This window comes from Limanda limanda, chromosome 10, assembly GCF_963576545.1.
Source record: "Limanda limanda chromosome 10, fLimLim1.1, whole genome shotgun sequence".
NCBI lineage: Eukaryota > Metazoa > Chordata > Actinopteri > Pleuronectiformes > Pleuronectidae > Limanda > Limanda limanda.
Genome location: NC_083645.1, coordinates 24311642 through 24336128, shown reverse-complemented (window position 1 = coordinate 24336128; position 24487 = coordinate 24311642). Strand labels below are relative to the sequence as shown.

Here is a 24487-nt window from a genome sequence, read left to right as displayed (position 1 = left end):
CAAAACAGATGATTGGACTTTTCCTTTACAGTCAATTAAGAGTGTAAGTGTGTAAAAAATACGGTGGAGAGAGTTGTCGACCTACATATGTGTGTGTCAAATACAAATGTACAAACACATGCAATCTGTCAAGGATTATAAAAACATGACTTCTTACATTATAGTGCAAACAAATAACTTAGATTAGAAAGTGAGAAACCATGTTTCCCTTTCCTGTAACACAACTGAAGTCTCTGAGCATCATTTATACACAGAACTTGTCAGAAATTTACATTTTAACACAATAATACAACTTTTAAATTATCAGAACTTCGTCAGTGTGACAGGAGATACACAACAAACACAGAGTTGAAGGAGCTGGAGTGAGGGAATCCGACCTGGACGTGGGGTTTTAAGGTGTGTGTTCTTCATTCTGAGTGATTTGAACAACATGTCTGCCTGTAAACAACAACAGCTGTTTACATCCAGTGTTTATTACGCAGAACATTCTCCTCGGCGTTAAAAACCCGGAAGTTCGAGCAGAGTTAACGTGATAAATCGCGCTGGTTCTCGGTGTTTATCAGGAGCCATGGCCGCGGAGTCACGTCGCTTACCTGCAGACATGTCGCGTTTCTCCCTCGTCACAGCGCTAATTAGTGATGGGTCCTCCCGTGTTGAGGCTTCGAAGCGTGTGTCGAGTAATCCAGGAAGATTTTTGTCAAGCGCGTATCGAGGCTTGTGTTGATGACGTATGTGATGGAAAATGTGTGGAAAAATAAAGTGAGTTCTGAGTTTAAACTCAGAATTCTGACTTTAATCTCAGAATTCTGACTTTAATCTCAGAATTCTGACTTTAAACTCAGAATTCTGACTTTAATCTCAGAATTCTGACTTTAATCTCAGAATTCTGACTTTAAACACAGAAGTCACTTGTTTTTTCCAGAGTGGCCCTAATCCTCTTCCGTATTCGAACTTGTTTTTTTCCCGCTGTTTTTTGAACTTTTTTATTTTCTGATTTTACGAAATAAAAATACCTGTTTTTCGAACTTTTTTATTTTCTGTTTTTACGAGATAAAAATCCTGTTTTTCTGAGTTAAGTTTTCTCCAGAAAAGACGTTCCCTTAATCCGGCCTGAAGCTCTCACATGCATGGAGTATGGTTGCTGCTGCATCAGCCTGACCCTGCAACAGACTTATGTAGCCGAGCGGTTTGTTCTATTATACTGTCAGGAGGCCTCAGCCGAAAGAGGACACGAGAGATGGTTATTGAATCGGGACATCACACTTGTTTATTTTTCTTCACACTTTTCTCTATCGATAGAACCCCTTTCCGTTAGAACCCCTTTCAAAGTCCCAACCACCAACCTGCTTATAACAGGAACTACACATCAATCTTCTATAATAAAGCCACTAACGGGACAAAAATAAAAACTATCCTCTACCTATCTGTAGCGTATCCCCCGAAAGATGGTAGAGACTTTCAACTGATGTTTTCAGGTTAATTTGACGCTACGTCTATGGACGCTATCGACGCTATACGTCACTTTCAAAATAAAAGCATGGAAAAAATTTGAGCGGAAAAAAAGGGATTTTTATCTCGGAAAAAAAGTTCGAAAAACCGGAATTTTATCTCGGAAAAACAGGGGGAAAAAAAGTTCGAAAAACAGGAAAAATCCTGTTTTTCGAACCTTTTAATTTTTTACCGAGAGCTTTTTTATTTTTTTTCAAGTGAATGCAATATGCTTCCGTAAAAGTGGTGTGTGTGTGTGTGTGTGTGTGTGTATGTGTGTGTGTGTGTAGAGTCATCTGGGTTTTTATATAATCTGACGGGGAATCATCCGGATTTAAGCGGAACCCAGTGGATGTGGATGATGTGTTATTCTCACAGATTAACACAACAGGACCAGCTCTGCACACAGTGTTTTGTTCCAACACAATCACAGGTGTTTATTCCCAGTTGCACCCCCCCCCCCTCAGGGACTCCATGTACCTGGATGAGGAGTCTCTTACCTTGTGGGAACGCGTTGGGCTGCACCGCGCACAGGAACGTGTGCACCATGTGGAACAGGATCCGGACCCGGCTCGTAGTGGGCCAGAGTCTCGTAGAGTCCTGCGGGCACGTAACCGAAATCCAACTTTCCCGGGGGGGGGCAGTCTCCGGGGCTCCGTCTCCTGCTGGAGTTCCACGGCCGCCAGGAGCATCATCCCGGGCAGGAGGAGCAGGAGGAGGATCCCGGTCCTCCACATCGTGTCCAAGAAACAGAAAACCAACCCGGGAGATCTGTCTTTAAACTGGGGTCAGAGGAAGAGGAGGGAGACCTGATGAAGAGGAGGGAGACCTGATGAAGAGGAGGGAGACCTGATGAAGAGGAAGGAGACCTGATGAAGAGGAGGGAGACCTGATGAAGAGGAGGGAGACCTGGAGGCTTCTCGCCAGGTTCCCAGTGAAGAAGAGGAGGAAAGTGTCCTGGTGGATGAGGGCCGCAGCTTCTCAAGTGCTGCTGCCCGCGAGCTTGTCTGTCTCTGCTGCTCCGGCATCTGTGCGTCACGGGAGAGGGCGGGGTGGGGGGGTAGGACCGGTCCGGAGGGAAGTGCTCCTCCTGCTGGAAGAGAGAGGAGGACTGGGACCAGTGGATGAGAACTGCTGTTATTACTAGTTTTAAATGGATGAACACAAACATTTATCAGCTGAAACTGAGATAAATATACTGAGAGGATTCTCTGGGGAATAGGCAGCGGTGGAATTGAAGTATAAATACATTTCCTCATCTGCTGTACTTCATTAGGCTTCAATTTAAAGGAACCTGGTTATTAAATCAATATTCAAATGGTGCAGAGTCCCAACTGCTTTAAAATGAATCTACAAGTATTGGTGCATGATTTGGGATTTACTAAGGTAGAAAGTGTGATGGGAAATCTCCTTAAACATCCAAATTAAAACTCAGTCCTTCCATTGGATGAAATAATAGTGTGTAACCCAGATCTCCTAGGCCTGAGTTCGTAAACAAAAAAAAATTAATATGATCTCAGAACAATATTTGAAACTAATCTTATCTTTTGTTTTAAATTCCTCTAATTAATATTAAAGACCACCACAACTGTTTTAAAAGTCAAAACCTTCACAGGTGTTTATTTACTATATGAAATAAATGAAATTGTTGTCAAGAAGTAAAATATTTACAAAATAAAATAAATGCACATCAGTTATAGGAAATGTAACTGAGAAATATTCTCAAATGCACAAAATAAAATACAGGGTCTCTTTGAATTATATAAACCGTTCCTATGGATTCTCAATTTACCCTTTAACTCACAGACAAGGTTAAATAAAATATTTACCTTTCACAGGTCTCAGAATCAAAACAAAACAATTCCTATCAACTTTAAATTAACTCACAAACATCACATGTGGGCCTACTCCAGAAATAATAAACTGTAGACTCAGTTGCAGGCCTGTAGTGATGCTCGGGTGCGGTGAGGCCTGAAAACTATAATGGCCACTTCACTCAGCCAAGAGCATAAAATAAAAGCACGTGCATAGTCATATCAGTTCAATACTCACAAGTCCAAACGAGGAGCAAATAAGGCAATGTCACAGATAAGGGTGATGGCAGTCACAATCCAAACACAGGCAGCACACACAGCAATGAAAATCCAGGGAAGAAGAAAACAGCAGGGTCCATCCACCAGCAATCTCAGTTTCTCTCTCTCTCTCTTCACAGACGTCCTTCTCCTTTGGCAGGTTACATAGAAGAGTAAATATCAGGACCACGAGTAGTCGACCTCGACGATACCTCTTAAATGTTTCCCACAGCACTACACTTCTTCAGGACTCTGGAAACTATCTCTCTCTCTGACCCACCTGCTCAAAGCATGCTGAACCACCACCTGCATCATGTCCCGCCCCATACAAGACGGATGACTTGGATTGGCTGTGACTTTGCTACTTCCCAATGAGAAATGCAGAAACTGAATGATTGACACACAACTGAGAAAAAGTTAGATTTCACATTAAAACCACTCAAATCAATAAGTCTCTCGTCTTCTCATTCACAGGGCCTTTTAACCACACATCTATTTATTGATTTACTTTATAACTGTAAATAGCTAAACTTATTAACTGTACATATTATATTCATTACATTTTATCCCATATTTAACCTTATTTTAACTACTATTTTTAATAATATGAACTTATCTAATTATCAGGAACTTTCTCTTTTAATACAACATTTGTTATGCTATTTTGAGATTCATTTTATGCACTGTATCCTAGTGATTTTTATACAGGGCTACAAGTGTATTAATAATGACAGCGGTGGATGAAGTAAAATAAAATGCACAAAATGTACTGATATAAAAGTACCACATTAACCTACTTGAGTAACAAATACTTACTTTTAAATATACATTGAGTATTAAAAGTAAACGTGTACGTCCTGAGTGAAGCCTAGTCCCTAATGCAGTAGTATATTTATTACACCATTAAATGTTTATACTGAATATTTTATTTATTATTTATTTATATATTTAGTTTTTAGTATAACAGATACCCCCCCTATTTTTGGAATACAACTGAATCATTCTCACAGTTTGTCAAGGTAGTTGTGCTCCACGCCAGTGGGTGGCGCTGTGGTGCAGCGGTGGATCTGAGAGGCGTCTGTATGCACGGTGGCAGGTGGTGCACATCTCATATTAAAGTGAGTTCGTGCTGAGACAGACGTGTATAACCCGTCTCCCTTCTTTAATCCACAGGTAGGACAACAGTCAGTTTCATAACTAGTTTAGTGTCAGAGTCAAGTGTGGATGTTATGTTAGATGAGTGCTGATGACAGTGAAAAGTACTTAAATGTGTAGTTTAGTGACTCGGCGGGAGCACGTTTATCCTTTGAAGTTTCAACCACTGCTCGGTATCACAAATACTGCGGTTCAGTAAGGTAACAATGTTCGGAAATGTGTTTGTAAAAGTATTTGTAGCCAGCTCTTGGCGTAGGTGCACAGGTTAAATGTGATATGTTAAAGAGCTTTATTTTAGGGGTTTGATATTATTATAACAGTAGATTTGATGTGATTGGTTATAAAATATTGGAGGGGTGTCACCGCAAATCACTTTGGATCTCCCTTATTGGTCCAGCCAGTCCCACGCCTCTTGTCCCCGAATCCAGGAAGTGACATAGAAGCAGCTCTCCGTCATGCTCCTACGCTTCTCTGCCGGTTGCTAGGCAACTCTATCCAGCCAGTCTGATGTTGTCTCATAACCTAGCCTTGAGTAGAAAAAATGTCATGCTCCAGCCATCTTGGCTGCACCAAATTAACCATAACAACTCTCTCGTCTCTCTCTTATCAAGACAGCTGTGAGACTGACCATCGTTGTGACGCACACGCATTACTAGCAAATTCCAAATATTAAATATAATAAAAGAAAGGTTTAAAATAATGATTTGTATAAGGTATTATACCTGACTCAAACTGCTCCTACCTCCCCTCCTGCCTTTATTGCAAAGTGTGAGTGCCATAATTTTGTAATTGGAGAAAATATTATTCTGTTTCTGCTTCATCAAAAGATGTCCTGACTGTGTAAACATTAGGAACAACTGAACCCAAACAATGTCATACTGACTTTGCCCCAGAAAGGACAGTTCCGTGAACTCCATCTGATGTTGAATGCAGCTAAGGAAAATATGCTTTAATATCAAAAAAAGTTAATTATGAGAACAAGTAAAAGATTCATTATTGGCACTAAACAGCAACGGTTATTAAAAACATTTGTATGACGCATAATATCTAGCTAAAACTGTCTCTAGCTTTATTTGGTTGGAATTCTGTCAGCAAAGACTATAGTTAAAAATTTGAAATCCTCACAGTAATCAGAATAGCGTGTGTATGAGTCATTGTAGTAATTTATGTCCAGTGAATGTGTGAAGATTTATAAGTTGTGATGTCATATTAAAGTGAGTTTGTGCTGAGACAGACGTGTGTAACTTGTCTCCCTTCTTTAATCCACAGAGATTTATGTATCTATTGGTTACACAGCGCTCCCTAGCCTGTGTAACCCTTGCTGCTGGTCCAGATAACCCCTAGGTCTGGTGCCGGTAACAATTGGGGGTTCGTTCGGGATGAACTAGCGACAACACCTGGTGAAGTGAGTGCCAAGGCAGCGTGAACCTGTGTCCAGTGTGTGTTAAGTGGGTCATCCAGAGAGCAGAGGCCACCTTTGTAACGTCATCATGGCCACTGTCAACCCCCGACGGACGCTGGTCTTCTAGATCCAGAAAAGACTGTCTGATTTCAGTATAAATCAGTTGCGTAGAGTTGTAAGTGAGATCGATACAACTAGCAGAGTTGATGAGCTGAGTGAACCAGAACTGTATGACCTGATAGTTGACTACATCAGAGGTGAGAAATTGATCGCCCTGGAGGATGAAGGCATGGCCCAACTCCTTTCCTTCAACGACATGTTGAGTGAACTGCTGGCCACGGACCCCGGCGTGGGTGAAGTTGAGATCGGAGATTCAACAAGCCACGAGCAGCGGAGCTCCACCCCACCTCATCCTGACCACAACCATCTAGACGGTTATCCATCTCCACCGACAACAGACAGTTCCACACATCCACCACGCAGGGATAGAGACATTCACCCAGATGCATCACCCACAAGAAGAGACACTGGTCTGCCAGCTGAGAACCTCACCACTCCAAAGTCACTCTCCACCGGTGGTGGTGCTCTTCCTGGTACAGTGAGTCTATCCCCTAGTATGGGAGATCAGGTAGCGAGGTTTAATGATGTTGCAGCTCTGTTTCCCCGCAGAGAGTTTAAGTTGCATGGTGGACAAGTTTCTGATGTTGGTTCTGACATGTCATACAGTAGCCTTTGTAAACCAGTGGATGAAGGTTTTACAGAGTCAGAGGTAACCCGCACGGTGATGAATAACATCAAACCAGGTTAATTCAGAGATATGTTAATTAACAAAAGTGATTTAACCGTTGATGAGTTAAAGCGGTTTCTCCGAGCCCACATCAGGGACAAATACAGTTCTGAGCTTTTCCAAGAGTTAAGTAATACGGAACAGCAAGACAGGGAGAGTCCACAGCAGTTTTTGTACAAAATTATGGGTTTAAAGCAACGTGTTCTATTTGAGTCACAACAGCCTGGTGCAGAGTTTAGCCATGACAAGAGGTTGGTTCAGGGAACCTTTCTGCACACCCTATATCAGGGGTTAAATAAGAAAAATAGCCATGTTCGACAACAACTTAAAAAACAACTTTTTATTAACCCAAAAAAATTTTTTTTTACATACAATTAAATATGAACCACACTGATGAAACAGAGCAGGCAGTGTACTGGACCATCGCAGCTTTCATAAGAACACTTCAGCCTCGTCTCCACCCCCCTGCCCTGAGCTCTGCGGGAGGTCGGCTTCAGACCAATCACCACGAGGCCGAGCTCAGGCCAGAGGACACGAGACTTTAGACAAAAAACACGTGAAGTTCTGAGTCCGAGTTCATGCACAGAAATGAAAAAGAACAACAACTGGCAGCTCGAAAAATATAAGTATCTTATATTACAATCTCTCTGTTCAAAACAGAATTAAATCAATATTGATATGTGTAAACTTTATATACATCTATATTCTATATCATATACATCTTCATTCTTTTCAAAGCAAAACATTAAAATAAAACCTTCATGTTTGATAAGTACTTTTTGTATTCCATAATGAATTGAGTGGACCAAAAAGAGGAAATTAAATCATTCTAAATATTATTCAATTTACCCACTTTTATTTTCAGACCGTTGAAATCACTGTCGGCACTAATGTTTAGATCTCGTACCACTTGAATGTATTTGTCTTTATAATTCAGCTCAAAGAAAAAGCTGTCGATGCAAAGTACCAACGCCAGGAACCAGGACGTTCTACAGAACTATTGATTGATTTCAACTTATTGAGATGAGAATCTGCAGCGGAAACTTTGAGTCTGGCTGCAGGAAATGTATGCACTTTGATATTACATGTTAGGAATAATGAATAATATCTTCTTCACGCCTAATCACAAACATGGGTAACAAATAATAGCAAATATGATAATATATTTAATGTATATATATATATATATATATATATAAATACATATATTGCCTTTATAGGTTTTTCATTGCAATTAAAGAAAAAGTTTAAATCAGTTTAAATTAAAAAATTCACAAGATCAGTCAACAGAAAAAGAAGCATGCATTCAAACAAGGCATTTTGTTGTGGAAATATTGCTTTTCATTTTTTTCTGAGGATGTAAACATTAGAACATCACTGGAGGCCGATGAGAAACGGGACCACGTGGTCCATCAGTGCAAACATTCTCCAGACCTAAAGTAACAAAGAAGTAAAAACAATTTCTATCCAACGACAATCACACTCGTTAAACCTTGAAGGATGTGGGATTAGGGATGTCACGAGAACCGATACCTACGATACCTTTCGATACTAACATAACAAAACGATGCCGATGCCCAAGTTTTTGAAGTACCGTAGGCACCGTCAGCTTCGATGCCAGCAGCTATTAGCAACTTAGCATTAGCATCGGTGCTGCGCCAGTCGACGTTTACATTCTGAAAACCAAGACGGCAACTGCGGCTGCAGCGTTCGCCCCACCTCGACTTGTTTATTAAAAAGGCACAAAGTCGTGTATGGAAATATTTTGCGTTTGACGCCGGGTTTACACCGGACACGGAAGCAACGCCGCCGCTCCGCGCTAATCCTTAGCGCGCCGGCACATGGTTGTTTACACCGGAAGCTGAAGCGGCGCATGGGAGTGGATGGGAGTCAGCTGTTATTTTAGGCTTGGTCCTGCGCTTACGAGTCGCTTTGGCGTCGCTTCAGCATCCGGTGTAAACCCGGCGTGAGGCCGATGTATCATTTAATGCATAACGTGTCTCACAACAAAGCGTCACTCACATGCGACCGCAACTACCGTATAACCCTCAGTATATGCGCAGCGCAAGCACATTGAATTACCGTATATGACATTAACAACATCCAAATAATGCGGGCAAAGCGATGACAAACGTAACCTTAGCAAGAAGGACACTGAGATTATCTTCAGCAAAAGCTCTTTTTCTGTGTAAGTGGCTGGAGAAGCAACATATTTAGTGTCGGAGCCTTTCAACATTAGAGCTGCAGCTTCGGATAATGCTGTGCGCTGACTGGGCCTTTGAATAAAAGGTTTCTGTGTTGAGACCAATTTTAAAAGTTCATTCTTTTCACTCTCTTTTTCTGTTGCCTAAAGGTATAATTGATAGAAATAGTAGAGGAATCTAATTAAACTTTATTATGTGTAGCAGAAATATATTTGTTATCTAATTTCAAGTCTCAATCACCTCAAGACCAATTAAATGTATCTAACATCACTACAGGGAACTGACCTTCAGTTTGGAGGAATCGCTCGGCTCTGACCACCTCTAGATCCTCTTTATTGAACAGTGTGAATAACCTCAGTAAATCTGATGTTGCGGCTCCTTAAAGAAAAATAAGTTTGTCTTGTACATTGATTTGATGTCAGACCTACAACTACCGTATTTTCCGCACTATAGGGCGCACTGGATTATAAGGCGCACTGTCAATGAATGGTCTATGTTTGATCTTTTTTCATATATAAAGCGCACCAGACTATAAGGCGCATTAAGCGAAACAAAACAGTCAGTCAGTCAACCTTTATTAAACGTGTTCACAATAACTCTCAACATTGTTCAAACGTTAATGAGCGTATTCACAATAACTCCCAACCGTGTTCAGTTGTAACACGTAAAATACAACACAATACACTCACTTTTTCAGTTCATTCCTCGTCCACAAATCCCTAAAATTCTTCATCTTCAGTGTCCGAGTTTAACAGTTGGAAGATTTCGGCATCCAGCATGCCCGGATCCCTCTCGTCATTATCAGAGTCAGAGTCAGCGTCGTTGCTGTTACCTGGCAGTTCAGTGATGATTCCGGCCTTGTGGAAGCTCGGACCACAATTGAGACTGATACCTTAGCGCAGGCATCCACGATCCATTGGCAGATAGTAACGTAAGTCGCCCGGCGCTGTCTCCCTGTCTTGGTGAAAAAACAGCCTTAGCGGTGTCTGTGTTTTAACTGAAGGTGTGGGACATCTGGCCGGCTCAGCTTTACTGGGGGTCTTTGCTCAGGAAGAGGCAGTGGGGGTGGAGGGCTTCTCAAACAGTTTGTCCTCCACGTTGGCTCTCTTGACGTAAACACACGACTTCCCCAGGAGCACAATGCTGTTAAACACTTTAAGTGTAACCAACCTTGAAAGGGAGAAGGGTGAATGTCCACGCAGCTCGTAGTTTAACTTTGAACGCCCTGTTGACACCAAAATCTAGCGGCTGGAGTTCTTTAGTTAATCCACCCGGAATGATGGCAAGCTCCGAATTTGTTAGCTTCACTTTTTTTTTGACAGCATCGGTGAGATGGGTGCGCATGGAGTCGCAGATCAATAGAGACGTAGATATGTGGAAAAAGCCATCCGGTCCCTTGACGTACATTTCTCTCAGCCACTCACTCATCTTTTCCTCGTCCATCCAGCCCTTCGGGTTTGCTTTGATGATCAATCAATCAATCAATCAAGTTTTATTTGTATAGCCCACATTCACAAATAACAATTCGTCTCATGGGGCTTTAACATTGTGTGACATCCTCTGTCCTTAACCCTCAACAAGAGTAAGGAAAAACTACTAAAAACCCTTTTCACAGGTAAAAATATGTAGAAACCTCAGAGAGAGCCACATGTGAGGGATCCCTCTCTCAGGACGGACAGAAGTGCAATAGATGTCAGGTGTAAGAAAACATCATCAGGATTTTTAGCAGCATCCATTAGGCTAAACATTTTTCAATACTATGTGTCAGGCAGTCCCGCTGCAATCACAGTCTCTGGCCAGCAGCCAGCAAGACCACGATCCAGCATCAGGATGGGATCCACTATAATCCACAGTCATTGTCCACCGCCGCCAGTTAGAATCCATTATCAGCTGCCGCCTCGGTCGTGGTCCCTCATCATCCGATGCCAACGCGAGAAAGGATCCTCCATTACAACGACGATCAGCTGGCACGATACAGAATCCACCGAACTGGATCCACCATTGCGACCTCCGACACGCGATCCACAATCATAATCCATGGTGCGGCCACAGCTGTGGCCCTGCATCCGCGGGCGCTAAGGCACAGAAACTCCGGGAAAAGGGGTCAAGTTAGTAACATGTACTGATCAGATAAGAATTATCTTGATGTGATAAATATGGAGAAAAGGAAGGAGAAGCAGGAAAGAGAAGCTCCGTGTGTCTTGTGTCATAAATTCCCTGTGCGTCTTAGCATCATCAGGGGTTTTTGCCATTTAATCAAATTTGGAACATCGCACAAATTAGCTCTAACTATAAGCTTTATAAAAAAGGAAGGTTTTGAGTCTACTTTTAAACGAACAGAGCGTGTCTGCCTCCCTAACTGAAAGTGAGAGATTATTCCACAGCAGTGGGGCTTGATGGCTAAAAGCTCTGGCTCCTACTCTACTTTTAGAGACTTTAGGGACAACAAGTAAACCTGAGTTCTGGCATCGGAGTGCTCTAGTAGGTTGATATGGAACTAACATCTCTTTAAGGTAAAGAGGTGCCATATCATTAAGGGCCTTGAAGGTGAGGAGGAGAATTTTAAATTCTATTCTAGATTTAACAGGAAGCCAGTGTAGCGATGCTAATACTGGAGAAATGTGCTCTCTTTTCTTAGTTCTCGTCAGGACACGTGCTGCGGCATTTTGGACCAGCTGCAGAGTCTTTAACGACTTGCTGCTGGAGCCTGATAATAATGAATTACAATAGTCCAGTCTCGATGTAACAAAGGCGTGGACTAGTTTTTCTGCATCTTTTTGCGAAAGGACATGTCTGATTTTTGAGATATTACGCAAGTGGAAAAACGCGGTCCTAGAAATTACTTTTAAGTGACTATTAAAGGACAAATCAGGATCGAAGATCACTCCCAAGTTCCTGACTGTGTCATTGGAAGCAAGGGCAATGTCATCTAGCGCAGCTATATCATTAGATAATGTATCTCTAAGGTGTTTAGGGCCGAGTATTATAACCTCTGTTTTATCTGAGTTTAATAAGAGAAAATTGCGGGTCATCCAGGTTTTTATGTCCTTGAGACATGCTCGAAGTTTAGTTAATTGATTACTTTGATCAGGTTTTATTGACAAATATAACTGGGTGTCATCTGCATAACAGTGAAAATTTACCGAGTGTGTCCTGATAATGTTTCCTAGTGGAAGCATATATAATGAGAATAAAATTGGGCCGAGCACAGACCCCTGTGGGACACCATGGTTAACTTTGGTGCGCACCGATGACTCATCATTGATTTGAACGAATTGGGAGCGATCAGCAAAATAAGATTTAAACCAGTTTAAGGCCGTTCCTTTAATGTTAATTAACTGTTTTAGTCTCTCTAATAAAATTTGATGGTCAATTGTGTCGAATGCTGCACTGAGATCTAACAGAACGAGGACAGACACAAGTCCCTGATCTGAAGCTATTAGAAGGTCATTAGTGACTTTTGCCAGGGCTGTCTCTGTGCTATGATTGGTTCTAAACCCAGACTGAAAGTCTTCATATATATTATTTTCCTGGAGAAACTCACACAGCTGATTGGCTACAACTTTTTCTAAGATTTTAGATAGGAAGGGGAGATTAGATATTGGCCTGTAATTTGCTAAAACCTCTGGGTCTAGGGTGGGTTTTTTGAGTAGGGGTTTGATTACAGCTATTTTAAAAGACTGTGGTACATAACCTGATGATAATGACAGATTGATTGTGTTAAGTAACGAATTATCTATTAGGGGCAGAATTTCTTTAAGTAATTTAGTTGGAATCGGATCTAAAATACAGGTTGTTGGTTTAGAACCTGAGACTAAGTGATGTATTTATTTATTTAAGTCAAATTGTGACTTCAAACAAAGTTCGTATCGATAAACTGTGATTGTTTTAACTCACATATCAAAATAATTGATATTAATTTAAGTTGTCCACATCCATGTATTCTTTTTGTAATAAATCATGTTGTTATTACTACTTTGGGACGTCTACGTATTGTCTTTTTTTGTATAACTGAGCTGTGACTAGTGATTTTAGGTCAATTTCGTATAGATAAACTGTGATTGTTTTAACTTTACAATTACATGTTATTTGTTTGAATTTCACGACACAAATGTGGAAGCAGCCGTTTACCACCACAGTGTATTTCCTGGGAAGTCTGCTTGGCTCTTTCTTCTCCGGGAATACTGGCGCTATGTCACAATGGCTTTGGCGCTGCCTTGTCTGATCTACATCCCCCTCTGGAGGTAAGTTGCACCTACTTTAAGGAAGCTAGTATTTGTGGTTACCTACTACATGATAGTGACTGGAGATCAATTAATTTTTAAGACCTAGCTAAATCAAATTTAAAACTTTTTAAGTCTTTTTTAGGCCTAAAATTCCGATGATTAAATTTAAGACTTTTTAAAACCCCGCGGGAACAATGTGTAATGCACGGGCCATCCAAGGACCTCTGGTGGTGCTCCTAAACGGATAATACTACAGTTATAACACACGGAAATTAGTTACGGGGACATTTACTATAGAAGGCTGAAAATACAGCTACAAGAACAGTAACAAAGCATCTATTATGCTTATTTCTCTCCACTTGTCCAAGGGAGGGTCCGTTGCTTAGTCAGGTAATAGGTCAATTTAGATTGAGTCTGGAAGCCCTGGCACGACGTTTCTAAATATTGGGTATCGTTTGTTTTTTTCCCCGATACCGGTGCCTGAACCGATACTTTAAAAAAAAAAAAAAAGAGTTCAAAACGACAATGACAACATTTAAGAAAGGCTTTTTAAATTTTTATAACTTCGAGACTCTGGCATGCTAACTAGTTATGCGGCCCCGTGCGGTTGGCGTCCAACTTATAAGAGGGACAAGTGGAATTTAGCCACACGAGATTGAGCAATAACAGGTCTGGGATGATTGGTGACATTATTAATGTCCGTGTTTGCGCTGCTGGCACACTGGATGGCCTGCATCTGGTGTATGATCAGACGGTTTTAATTCATTCTGAGCTACTTGCAATCATTTAATCATCGGAATTTTAGGCCTAAAAAAGACTTAAAAAGTTTTAAATTTGATTTAGCTAGGTCTTAAAAATTAATTGATCTCCAGTCACTATCATGTAGTAGGTAACCACAAATACTAGCTTCCTTAAAGTAGGTGCAACTTACCTCCAGAGGGGGATGTAGATCAGACAAGGCAGCGCCAAAGCCATTGTGACATAGCGCCAGTATTCCCGGAGAAGAAAGAGCCAAGCAGACTTCCCAGGAAATACACTGTGGTGGTAAACGGCTGCTTCCACATTTGTGTCGTGAAATTCAAACAAATAACATGTAATTGTAAAGTTAAAACAATCACAGTTTATCTATACGAAATTGACCTAAAATCACTAGTCACAGCTCAGTTATACAAAAAAAGACAATACGTAGACGTCCCAAAGTAGTAATAACAACATGATTTATTACAAAAAGAATACATGGATGTGGACAACTTAAATTAATATCAATTATTTTGATATGTGAGTTAAAACAATCACAGTTTATCGATACGAACTTTGTTTGAAGTCACAATTTGACTTAAATAAATAAATACATCACTTAAGTCCAATAAAATATAATATATTCATAGATACACGGTATCATGAATGATAATATATATAAATAAGTTTGGTTTTAGTCACAGTTATAGAATTAAAGGATCACAGTGGAATAGACAAGGGGGAGGAGTCTGTGAGAGGCAGCCTATAAATAGAGGAGGCCTCAGGCTCCTCACTCACTCTTGGTCTGAATGTTGTAGTGGAAGGACCTCACAGCTCTGATAGAAACAATTTGCTTTTTCAGGTGCCTAACCTAGTAAGACCTGAAGAAGACCCAAGAGTGTCTCATGACACCTTCACGTGTTTTCAGTTTCTGATTTTATTTTCAGTTTCTTTGAGTTATTGTGTTTTTGATTTAATTTCATGCTAACAATAATGGTTCCAAGTTGCATTCTGCGCTTTCTCAAGTATTCTCCTCTCCTCACAACACCTGAGGGTTGTCCTGTCGTGCGGGCAGCGCCATCAGTTGTGATACCGACGCACATGTCCCAGCTTCGTCCCAATGAACTCAAATACAAGTCCACAGAGCTGCGATTTTTCGTTTTTTTCTTTAAAAAAATGATACTACCAAATAGGAACATTGCGGGTGAGACATTTAAAAAAAATCATTGATCATGCACAGACTGATTCTATACATCTATACTGTTAAGCTAAGTTTACTAGTGAGGTTGCTGTACTGAAGAAAGCTTCAGGGGCCTATAGATCATCACTTAATATGGTACCTGGAAAATCAGGAGGTAGCATGGAATTTTTTTTCAAGGCAAGCGTGGGAACCCTGTAAATACAGTGGAGAGAGTTGTCTACCTACATATGTGTGTGTCAAATACAAATGTCCAAACACATGCAATCTGTCAAGGATTATAAAAACATGACTTCTTACATTATAGTGCAAACAAATAACTTAGATTAGAAAATGAAAACCCACGTTTCCCTTCCTGCTACACACCTGAAGTCTCTGATCATCATTTATACACAGTGTAGCAGATCCCCCGAAAGATGGTCGAGACTTTACTGATGTCTAGGTCGTTTATTGAACCGTCCTTTTCCATGTACACCTTAATACAACTTAAACAACTCAGATACACCGTAAGAAAATTGTGCCTCTTCGGAGGTTGCTAAAAACATAGCCTCTTCCGTCGCAACGCTGACGTCATCACGAGGCAACTCTGCCGGAACCATTTCAAAATAAAATCATCTAACATGTTTACAATAGAATAAAAGAGACACTTCTGGCGATATAAACAATAACACACGGTGGGTTAGTTACAAATAATTCTATGTACATTTTGCATTCATCATAAACTTTACTCTGCTCATCTCAAGTGAAAATGTCACATTCTAAATATATACAATAATAACAATATAAACAATAACACACAGTTGGTTAGTTACACTCCCACCAAATTATGAGTGTTTTGGATCAAATGACAATAACAACGAATAATTTCTCATATACAATATCAGTGCATTTTGCAATCATAGCTTAAGTAGCTTCTAACAGCAGAACTAACTTCTGCACTGGATGTTCCAACACAGAAAGTTTACCAGAGCGTTCACCCTTTACATTCAAGTTCTTATCTACCACTGAGATGGCCTTAAATGTGGGTCTTTTCAGAGGATGGTCATCTTGTCCTCCATGTTGGCTCTTGACTTTAAACACCTTAAGTGTAACCAACCTACGAAGGGAGAAGGCAGAGGTTATCAGGGTTGCATCTCTGACTGAAAGAATCTGCAGCAACTTTTGTTATAGTGGAATGTATTGTTGTGAGTGAATGGAGTGACAAGATTATAGTTGATGAATTTATGCATCAAAAAATAATGACAAATGTAATTTAGTCACAAGTTGATCTGGGCCACAGCTATAATGAATCTCCTCAACCATCTGGTTTCAGTCGCCACTGTCCATCTCCCACCACTGACACTAGTGTGTTGATGTGTACCATCCCTCTGTGTTTTGCTATAAGGCCCAGTCTTTGACACTTTGACGAGAAAGAGACGGACACATCGGGGGATGTAGACCACCGCTCGCTGCAATAGGATGTTTAGAGCTGCATTAGTGTCAGCACAGCTGAATCTTTGCCACAGCGCAACATTCTAGTCAAGCCATTTTTAACTTGGGGGTGGGGAAGGCCAGAGATGGCACTAGAGATGACAACATTGTATTCTTCACCCCGAGGGAAACTCTTCAATGGTGCAAGCCCAATGGGATCTGGCAAATGAGAGTGAGCGAGGCCGTCAGCGGCTCAGCACGGGAGAATGTGAGGCCACAGCGTTGATGCTTATGTAACAGCGTGTGTCTGAATCTGACTGTGGGTTCATGACAGTCTGTGCATGTGTTAGTGTGCATCCAGACTGCAAGCATGTCTGTGTGTAGTGGTCTGTGTTATAGAAAGAGTGTCTGTGCATATTTGAGACTTTATAAATAAATAGAAAATCTTAACATTTAAATATTCACTTCTACATGTCTAAATAAATACAATGTTCAGATGAAGATAAATGGAAATTATACTTTGAGCTGAATTTCAATGGTCTGTAGTTCAATAAGGAACAGGAGTGAATTACTACATATCTTATCACCATATTAATCTTCATGAACAACTTAGTCAAATCAGTTATAGCTTTTAAATCTCCTCTTGAGCTTCTCCTTTGGTACATTATTAAAATATATGCAGCATATACAAAATGAAAATGTCATGCAAGGTTACATCAAGAGCAGTAATATTAGGCTCAAGGGTTCGCTGTGTTCTGGATGCTGGGGCAGAGTAATGAAGAATCAAAATCCTGCTGCAACATTAGTGAAACAAAACCTAAGACTTACCCAAGATAAAAAAGGAAAACACACGTATATGGGGTTCCCTGCACCTTGAATGTAGTCAACAGCGCTCGGATAAGCTGTTAAAACATTACAAAGCAGAATGATTATCAAATTTAATATTTTTCTGGCTTATATTTATGTACTTATGACTAATTCTTCTGGTATTAATTTCTGAATAGCAACAGACGGCAGCCTGTCTTACCACAACAGCCAAAGGCAGAGGGGTGAGATCCATCGTCCGAGCCAGTGCGTCACAGTATTCAGTACTAGCCTACACAGTGACACACAAGCACAGATAGCAGCACTCAACAAAACTTCATTGATTAGCTGCGTAGGCTCAGTGCTCTTTATGCAAATATAAGGATGGTGATATGAAGAAGAGGGGGTCACTTACATTGTCCTGTTGACTACTGACGAGCTCGAAGGCCAGACTGGCTCTGTATTCACTGTACACCTGCAGGGGAGGAGAGACAAAGAGTGGACTGTGAGAAAAGAAAGAAACTAGAGAACCATATATAACAGTGTTATACTTTGTGTGACACGTTTAAATACGATTCTGTCCTTACTTCTTCAGTGATGTCATTAAACCTGATGGTGAAAATGTGTTTTAAAATGACGAAAACAACATCAGAGCAGATGACCATGAAGAAATCGAGAAAGAACGGCCACAGGTGCTCTGAGGAAAGGAAGCAAACAAGATGATATTTTTAAATTAATTTTGAATGTTCTCATCAACTGGTGGCTAATAAGCTTTTTAAACCTCAAGGAGAACTGCTTTAATAACAACTCTTACATCGCTATGAGCAACCACCATCATTTCAGCCCTGTGATAAATTCGTTATACAAACTTTGGACCTTTACAACACATGTATGTGAAATGTTATATCCAAGCATATTGTATTATGCATATAAGTCTGATACATACCTCTTGATAAGCTGACAAGACAAGATGCACCTGGAAAAAAAATAATATTACATTTAATTCAATTAGATAAATTAACATTTTACACTTACACACACAAATGAAAAGTAAAAGACAAGCACTTGCTTGTCCAAAGAGGATACAAATCTATTACAGGTTGTGGTCACTAATTCAACAGTTTTGGAAAGTTTAGTAAGCACATTTCAGTCGGGAAAGTACTGAATACACAAGCAGCAGAGGGAAAAAAATATGATTTAAATAATGGCCACTGAGCAGTAAGAGCCGTGCGACACACATCCGCCAGAAGTATATAAATTAAACTAGGCTTTAAGGCGAGTGAAGGATTTTTTAGTCCACATTTTACACAGACAGAAATCCAACCAGCCGAGAGACTTCAGGGCTAGCTTGCTTGGCTCAGCTCGGCTCAGCACGGCGCTGAAACTCGGCGTGCATCTGGGGGATGTGTACACACAGCGTGTACTCACCGGGACAGGCTCCCTCTCTCTCGCACGCCCACTCACACAGCAGAAACGTCCGGTCAAGGGAGCTACGTGGCTAATGCTAACGTGCGTTAGCTTAGCTTCCCCGCCAACTATTTATGAAACTCCGCAGAAACTAAATAAAACCCGCCCGCACTGTTTCATAACCCACTCACACTGACGTCAGGTCGAGTTAAACCCTTAGTTCACCGTGTAAGATGTGAAAATAGTCTGTGGCTAAAGGCCTTTTTTCCCCCACTGGCCTGCCCTACCGAGGCAAGCTAACGCTACTTAGCATCACGCTAGCTGCTGACTCATTCATTTAAATGCCAATATATGATGACAAGACTACCACCGGGATCAAATATAACTAGCAGAAAACACAAGGCAATCCAGCAACAGTATTTCCACATTTAGCAGCAGGTAACAGCAGCTAACTTATCATGTTTCACTATTTTAATTTTAAACTTAAATGATGAGCTTATGCTGGCTAAACTGAGTGATCCATCACTTACCTAAGATGCAGATGAAAGAGGTTGAACCGAGTTGAAGCCGAGAAGTTAATGCGCAGTCAAAATGTCAGCAGCCAATCAGAGTTCTCTCCTGTCGAAGGTGTCCAATCAGATACAGCAGAGCAGGTGCTCCAACACACACTGACTCATCCGCTCACCTCTCTCTCTCTCTCTCTCTCTCTCTCTCTCTCTCTCATGCTCCTCTGATGTTTTCTAATCACTCACACTTAGAACTGATCTCAAACAAACACAAAGTAAACGTCAGTCCTGTTCTTGTCCTAATAAATTGTGATGGTGTTTATTGTAAAAGTGTGAACTGAGCACAGGTGAGAGGGGGAGTGAGGAGGGAACAGACTCCGACAGAGACTCTGACGCAGACAGAAGCTTGCATCGATGCAGAGTCATCCACTACATGTTTGATAACACTCAATACCGCAAAACAATTTTTAACTGCTGCAGCAACTTGGTTATACATCACAAAGAATTGAAAAGAAAATGGCAGTCCCTGAAATGTGCGGAAGATCACCACTGATGTGGCTCAAAATGCCTTCGGCGGAAGTGTAACATTATTAAAACCTAAGGCCTCCCAATGAGTAAAATCTATTAATTTTCTTGAACTTTGGACTTTCCTAAAAATTACAATTAAATTCTACTAAGTGATTCAGAGCTGATTTTATTCCATCACAAATTAGTAAAATTCAATCAATAAAAGCATCTAATTTGTTGAATTCAGCTCACTTTGATTCAAAACTGCACAAAGTCTTTTTTATTATATAAAGGTGACTTATTTATTTATTAAATATTAATTAACCCCAGTCCCACTTTTTTGTGTGTAGGGTTGGTTTTTTGAGTAGGGGTTTGATTACAGCTATTTTAAAAGACTGTGGTACATAACCTGATGATAATGACAGATTGATTGTGTTAAGTAACAAACTATCAATTAGGGCCAGAATTTCTTTAAGTAATTTTGTAGGGATGGGATCTAAGATACAGGTTGTTGGTTTAGAACCTGAGATTATTTTGGTAAACTGATCACGGGTGATCAGAGAGAAGCTGTCTAAATAATGAGAAGGATTCTCAGCCGTTTCTGAGATCTCTGTTGTTGGGAGGGTACGAGTGCCAATTGAGGGCAGGAGATGGTTTATTTTATTTATAATAGTTAGAATTTTATCATTAAAAAAGGTCATAAAGATATTTCTATTTAGGGATGGAGGAATACTCGGTTCAGTGGAGGTGTGACTCTCTGTCAGCCTGGCTACAGTGCTGAAGAGAAACCTTGGGTTGTTTTTATTCTCTTCTATTAGTTTTGAATAGAGAAGAAGAATCCATTTCCTCCCTTTTAGCTCCGATGTTTGTGTATAGATGAAAGAAAATCAAAGCAAAGCTGATTCTCGTGTCTGTCGGCCAAGTTATGTTGCACTTCCTCTAAAAGACCTTATTTATCTTCTCCGCTGGTCATAAAGAGCTCACAAAGAAATATGAGCATTACACAAGGCTGCACTTGTACATCATCTGTTAAAAGCAGAACCTACTCTACTAGAAACCTTCAATTATTGCAATATGAGGATTTAAAACCTGCTGTTATGCTGCTGTTGATTTGAGCCAGAAGGATACAGACGTAGAAGACGGCCAAGAGGAAGTGAAAGATGACTTTTTTACTGTCTCTTTTCCGGACCTTGGATTCTGTGGCCGTCCAGTATAGAGAGTCCAGGATGTCTTGACCTAAAGAGGCCAAGAGCCGATCTGCCAACTGACAGACGAAGGCACAAACACAACCATTGTGTAAACAACAGATACATGACATGGAAATATATAAATAGGTATCTTTTACACTGTGTGGAATAAATGTTGAAGTACCTCCGACGTGTTGTAGATAATGAAGAGTTTGATGGCCGACTGTCCTCGGATGAGGTAGTACATCATGGAGTAGTCCACGTAGTGCATCATGGAGACGCACAGCACCATGATCAGGCCCTTCAGCACGTCACACACCTGCGCTGGCTGCAATAGCCGGGACCTACTGAAAAAAGTCAGAATTCTGAGAAAAAAGTCAGAATTCTGAGAAAAAAGTCAGAATTCTGAGAAAAAAGTCAGAATTCTGAGTTTAAACTCAGAACTCACTTGTTTTTTCCACAGCGGCCCTAATCCGAAGCGTATTGCATTCACTTAAAAAAACAGGATTTTTCCTGTTTTTCGAACTTGTTTTTTCCCCGTTTTTCGAACTTTTTTATTTTCTGATTTTACGAGATAAAAATCCTGTTTTTCTAGCCGCGGTGGCTAGCAGGTGCTGGCTAACTAGAGCTAACGGAGGTTCTAAACTGCGGAGCCGCGCTTCTAAATCACTTAGCCTCGCTTCCATCGCTACCAACGTACTACATTTATTACAAGTACCACTACTGTTAAGGGAGGCAGAGGAGTAAGTAAACATTAGACACTCTGAGCAAGAAAGAGCAGTGGACCGAGAGGGAGAGAGAGAAGACATTGCTGCTATACAGCTACGAGGGTGAGTTTTAAACAGAACACAGAATCACTAAGCACCAGAGAGTAGGGGCTAGTATGTGTGGGTGTTTAACTACAGACCGGAGATTTTAGCCGTAATAATACAGAGAAACCGCTGTTAGCAGAGGAGCTAGTTCATGGAGCGACCACCACCAGTGGCCGGTAAACAGGAAGTGACGAAATGACGCAGCATGCTTACCGTATTGGCGCGTATCAGGGTGACCACGGTGTTGTTGGAGGTGAAGGCGATGTTGAAGGTGCAGGCTTGGACCATGATGAGGATGGAATGGAGGACTGAGAGGCCGACACTCAGGAAAGCAACTCATTTAAAAGGCAATTTAACACTGAATACAACTCCATTAAACAACCAAAACTACAAGCACACTGAAAACACGACCCTGTGTCCTGCTCATCCACTCACCTAAATCATTATAAAGTACAGTTTGAAAACCTTATCTCAAAGTCTTTAATCGTCCTAATTGTGGGATGAGACAAGCAGATAGATCTTCAGTGCAACCTAGGGCTGCTCGATTATGGAAAAAATCATAATCACGATTATTTTGGACAAAAACGAAATCACGATTATTCAGACAATTATTAATATGTGCTAACCGGAAGTACCAGTCACTTCCGGTTCCGGTAAACACGATTACGGCTGTGTGTCTCATTCCTCCGTGAAGCCATGCAGAATATCGGTGCCTGGTTATTCAAACCCTTAATGATGGCAACATTAACACTCTCCATAAAAACACTTTGTAACTGAGAACTTTGAAATTTCCTCTCAATATTAAATGTCCCCATCTGCCCCCCTACTACAAGCACACAGACAGAGAGAGAAAGAGAGGGGTGGGGGGGGGGCTATGAGAACCATCATAATTTATCCCCAAACCCCGACCTTGAACGGGTTCCATACAACAACTAGGGGAGAATCGCAAGCTGACCCGCACGGGTCCCGTGTGAACAGCCGGGCGGATGCACGCTGGAGAATGAACACTGCGCGGCCGCTACACTGTGTGGTGCTGCTGCTCATCGGATTCGAAGAGTCGATCAGACGGGGCTGCCCTCCCTCTGCCATTTTCCACTTGCGCTGTTTTTTTAAATACCTCCGGTCCCCACACACACAACTCGCCTCCTTCACTTCACAGCTGCTTGAGAGTGAGTGCCAGTCAGCAGGGCCGCGCTGAATGCTCCGGGGGAGGGACTGAATTGCGCATGCGCGTCGCTTTAGAAAAAAATGCCAAATAATTGTTTCAACTCGATTATAGTAGTTTGGAGATCGTTTGACCCAATAATCGTAATCACGATTATATTTGATTAATTGAGCAGCCCTACCTTGTTCCTCCATCCTCGTGCCGTCCACGCGCAGCTCGTTGGTCGCCTTCGTAGCCTTCGGTGGGGGAGGCCTTGAGAAGATGGAGAGATGTTAGGCAAGGGGCACAGTGAGAGTGTACCAGACTAATAGGGGTGTCACGATACCAAAAACTCAGTAGTAGGTGCCAATGCACTTTCTCAGAGGAACCATATGATGAGATAAAACATTCCTCTGACCCGATTACCATAATCCTGTTGGGGTTTCGGTTTCACGCTCATCTTTAAACCCCAAATACGCTTAAGCCTGTTGGATCTCTGTGTCTCTGAGTCGTTTGTTTCATTCACTGACCAGGATCTGTAAAGTCCTTCTAAGAGGGACACATGTTTGCTGGTGTTTAGTTGAGGCCACTTATAGCTGCTTGTTCAGACTGCAGGGAAACCAGTTTGACCAACAAAGTGAACACATGACTGTGATTAATGAGCTCGCAGCACTATACCACTCACATTTGAAATTCTTCTAACCTGGAAAACTTTCAGATGATAAGCTGGTTCATAAATGAAAAGCAAAAGCAGGGTATCACTGTTTATAAAGTGCTTGAGAGGCCAATAAAACCCTACAGCACTCCAATCTGTAAATATAGTTTATAATGCTGTCAACATGTTAGTAAACTGAGAGTTAACAAAAAGCTTATTTTCAAACATGAAATGAAATATAATTCATCCTGAAAGTAGAAGAATATTGAAGTAAAGTAATGTAATTGCACGGCCAGACCTTTTGGTGGAGGACTGCGGGGCTGGTGGTTGGGCGGTAGGCTTGGGCTTGATGCCCAGGGATGTGCCTTCCACCTTCATTTATTTTTTCAGCTTTCTGAAGATGGAGAGATGTTAGGCAAGGGTGAGGAGAAAGTGTGCACAGTGAGAGTGTCCCAGACTACTAGGGGTGTCACCATACCAAAAACTCAGTAGTCGGTGCCAATACCAGTAAAATAACAAAATTCTCGATGCCAATTTCGATACCACGGTAAAAAAAAAGTGCATTCTTTGGATGTTGTTAATGTACCGCAATAAGACTGTACAACTCATCTAACTCTGTCAGAGCCACCATCACAGAACTGCACTAAATATACCTGTCTCCTTGCACTGTGTACCCTGTACAACACTCCGCTCCATATACTGGAACACTTACTTCACACCTGCTAGTTAAGGCAACACTCACACCAATGCATCACAAGAAAAACAATATGTTATTACAAGTGTTT

At 41.1% G+C, this 24487-nt stretch overlaps 1 protein-coding gene across 1 annotated transcript; it reads right to left on the bottom strand.

Moving 5' to 3' along the window:
• Nucleotides 1-10154: 10154 nt before the first annotated feature.
• On the bottom strand, nucleotides 10155-24080 carry LOC133011485 (transmembrane anterior posterior transformation protein 1 homolog). Its single transcript, XM_061079210.1, has 10 exons — nucleotides 24001-24080; nucleotides 23250-23320; nucleotides 22117-22211; nucleotides 21276-21419; nucleotides 20994-21168; nucleotides 18072-18181; nucleotides 17900-17959; nucleotides 17708-17776; nucleotides 17509-17582; nucleotides 10155-10278 (listed from the first exon to the last, which is right to left on the bottom strand). The coding sequence occupies exons 1-10, from the start codon at nucleotides 24078-24080 to the stop codon at nucleotides 10155-10157; spliced, it is 1002 nt and encodes a 333-aa protein (XP_060935193.1).
• Nucleotides 24081-24487: the final 407 nt, after the last annotated feature.

What these genes read in the sequence shown, in the direction of transcription:
- LOC133011485 (XM_061079210.1), bottom strand. Translation starts at nt 24,080, where the DNA reads ATGAAGGTGGAAGGCACATCCCTGGGCATCAAGCCCAAGCCTACCGCC. An exon ending in TTATCTACAACACGTCGGAG is followed by an intron (nt 21,169 to 21,275) that starts GTACTTCAACAT and finishes TTCGTCTGTCAG; the next exon opens with TTGGCAGATCGGCTCTTGGC. An exon ending in TCAGTAGTCAACAGGACAAT is followed by an intron (nt 17,777 to 17,899) that starts GTAAGTGACCCC and finishes GTCACTGTGTAG; the next exon opens with GCTAGTACTGAATACTGTGA.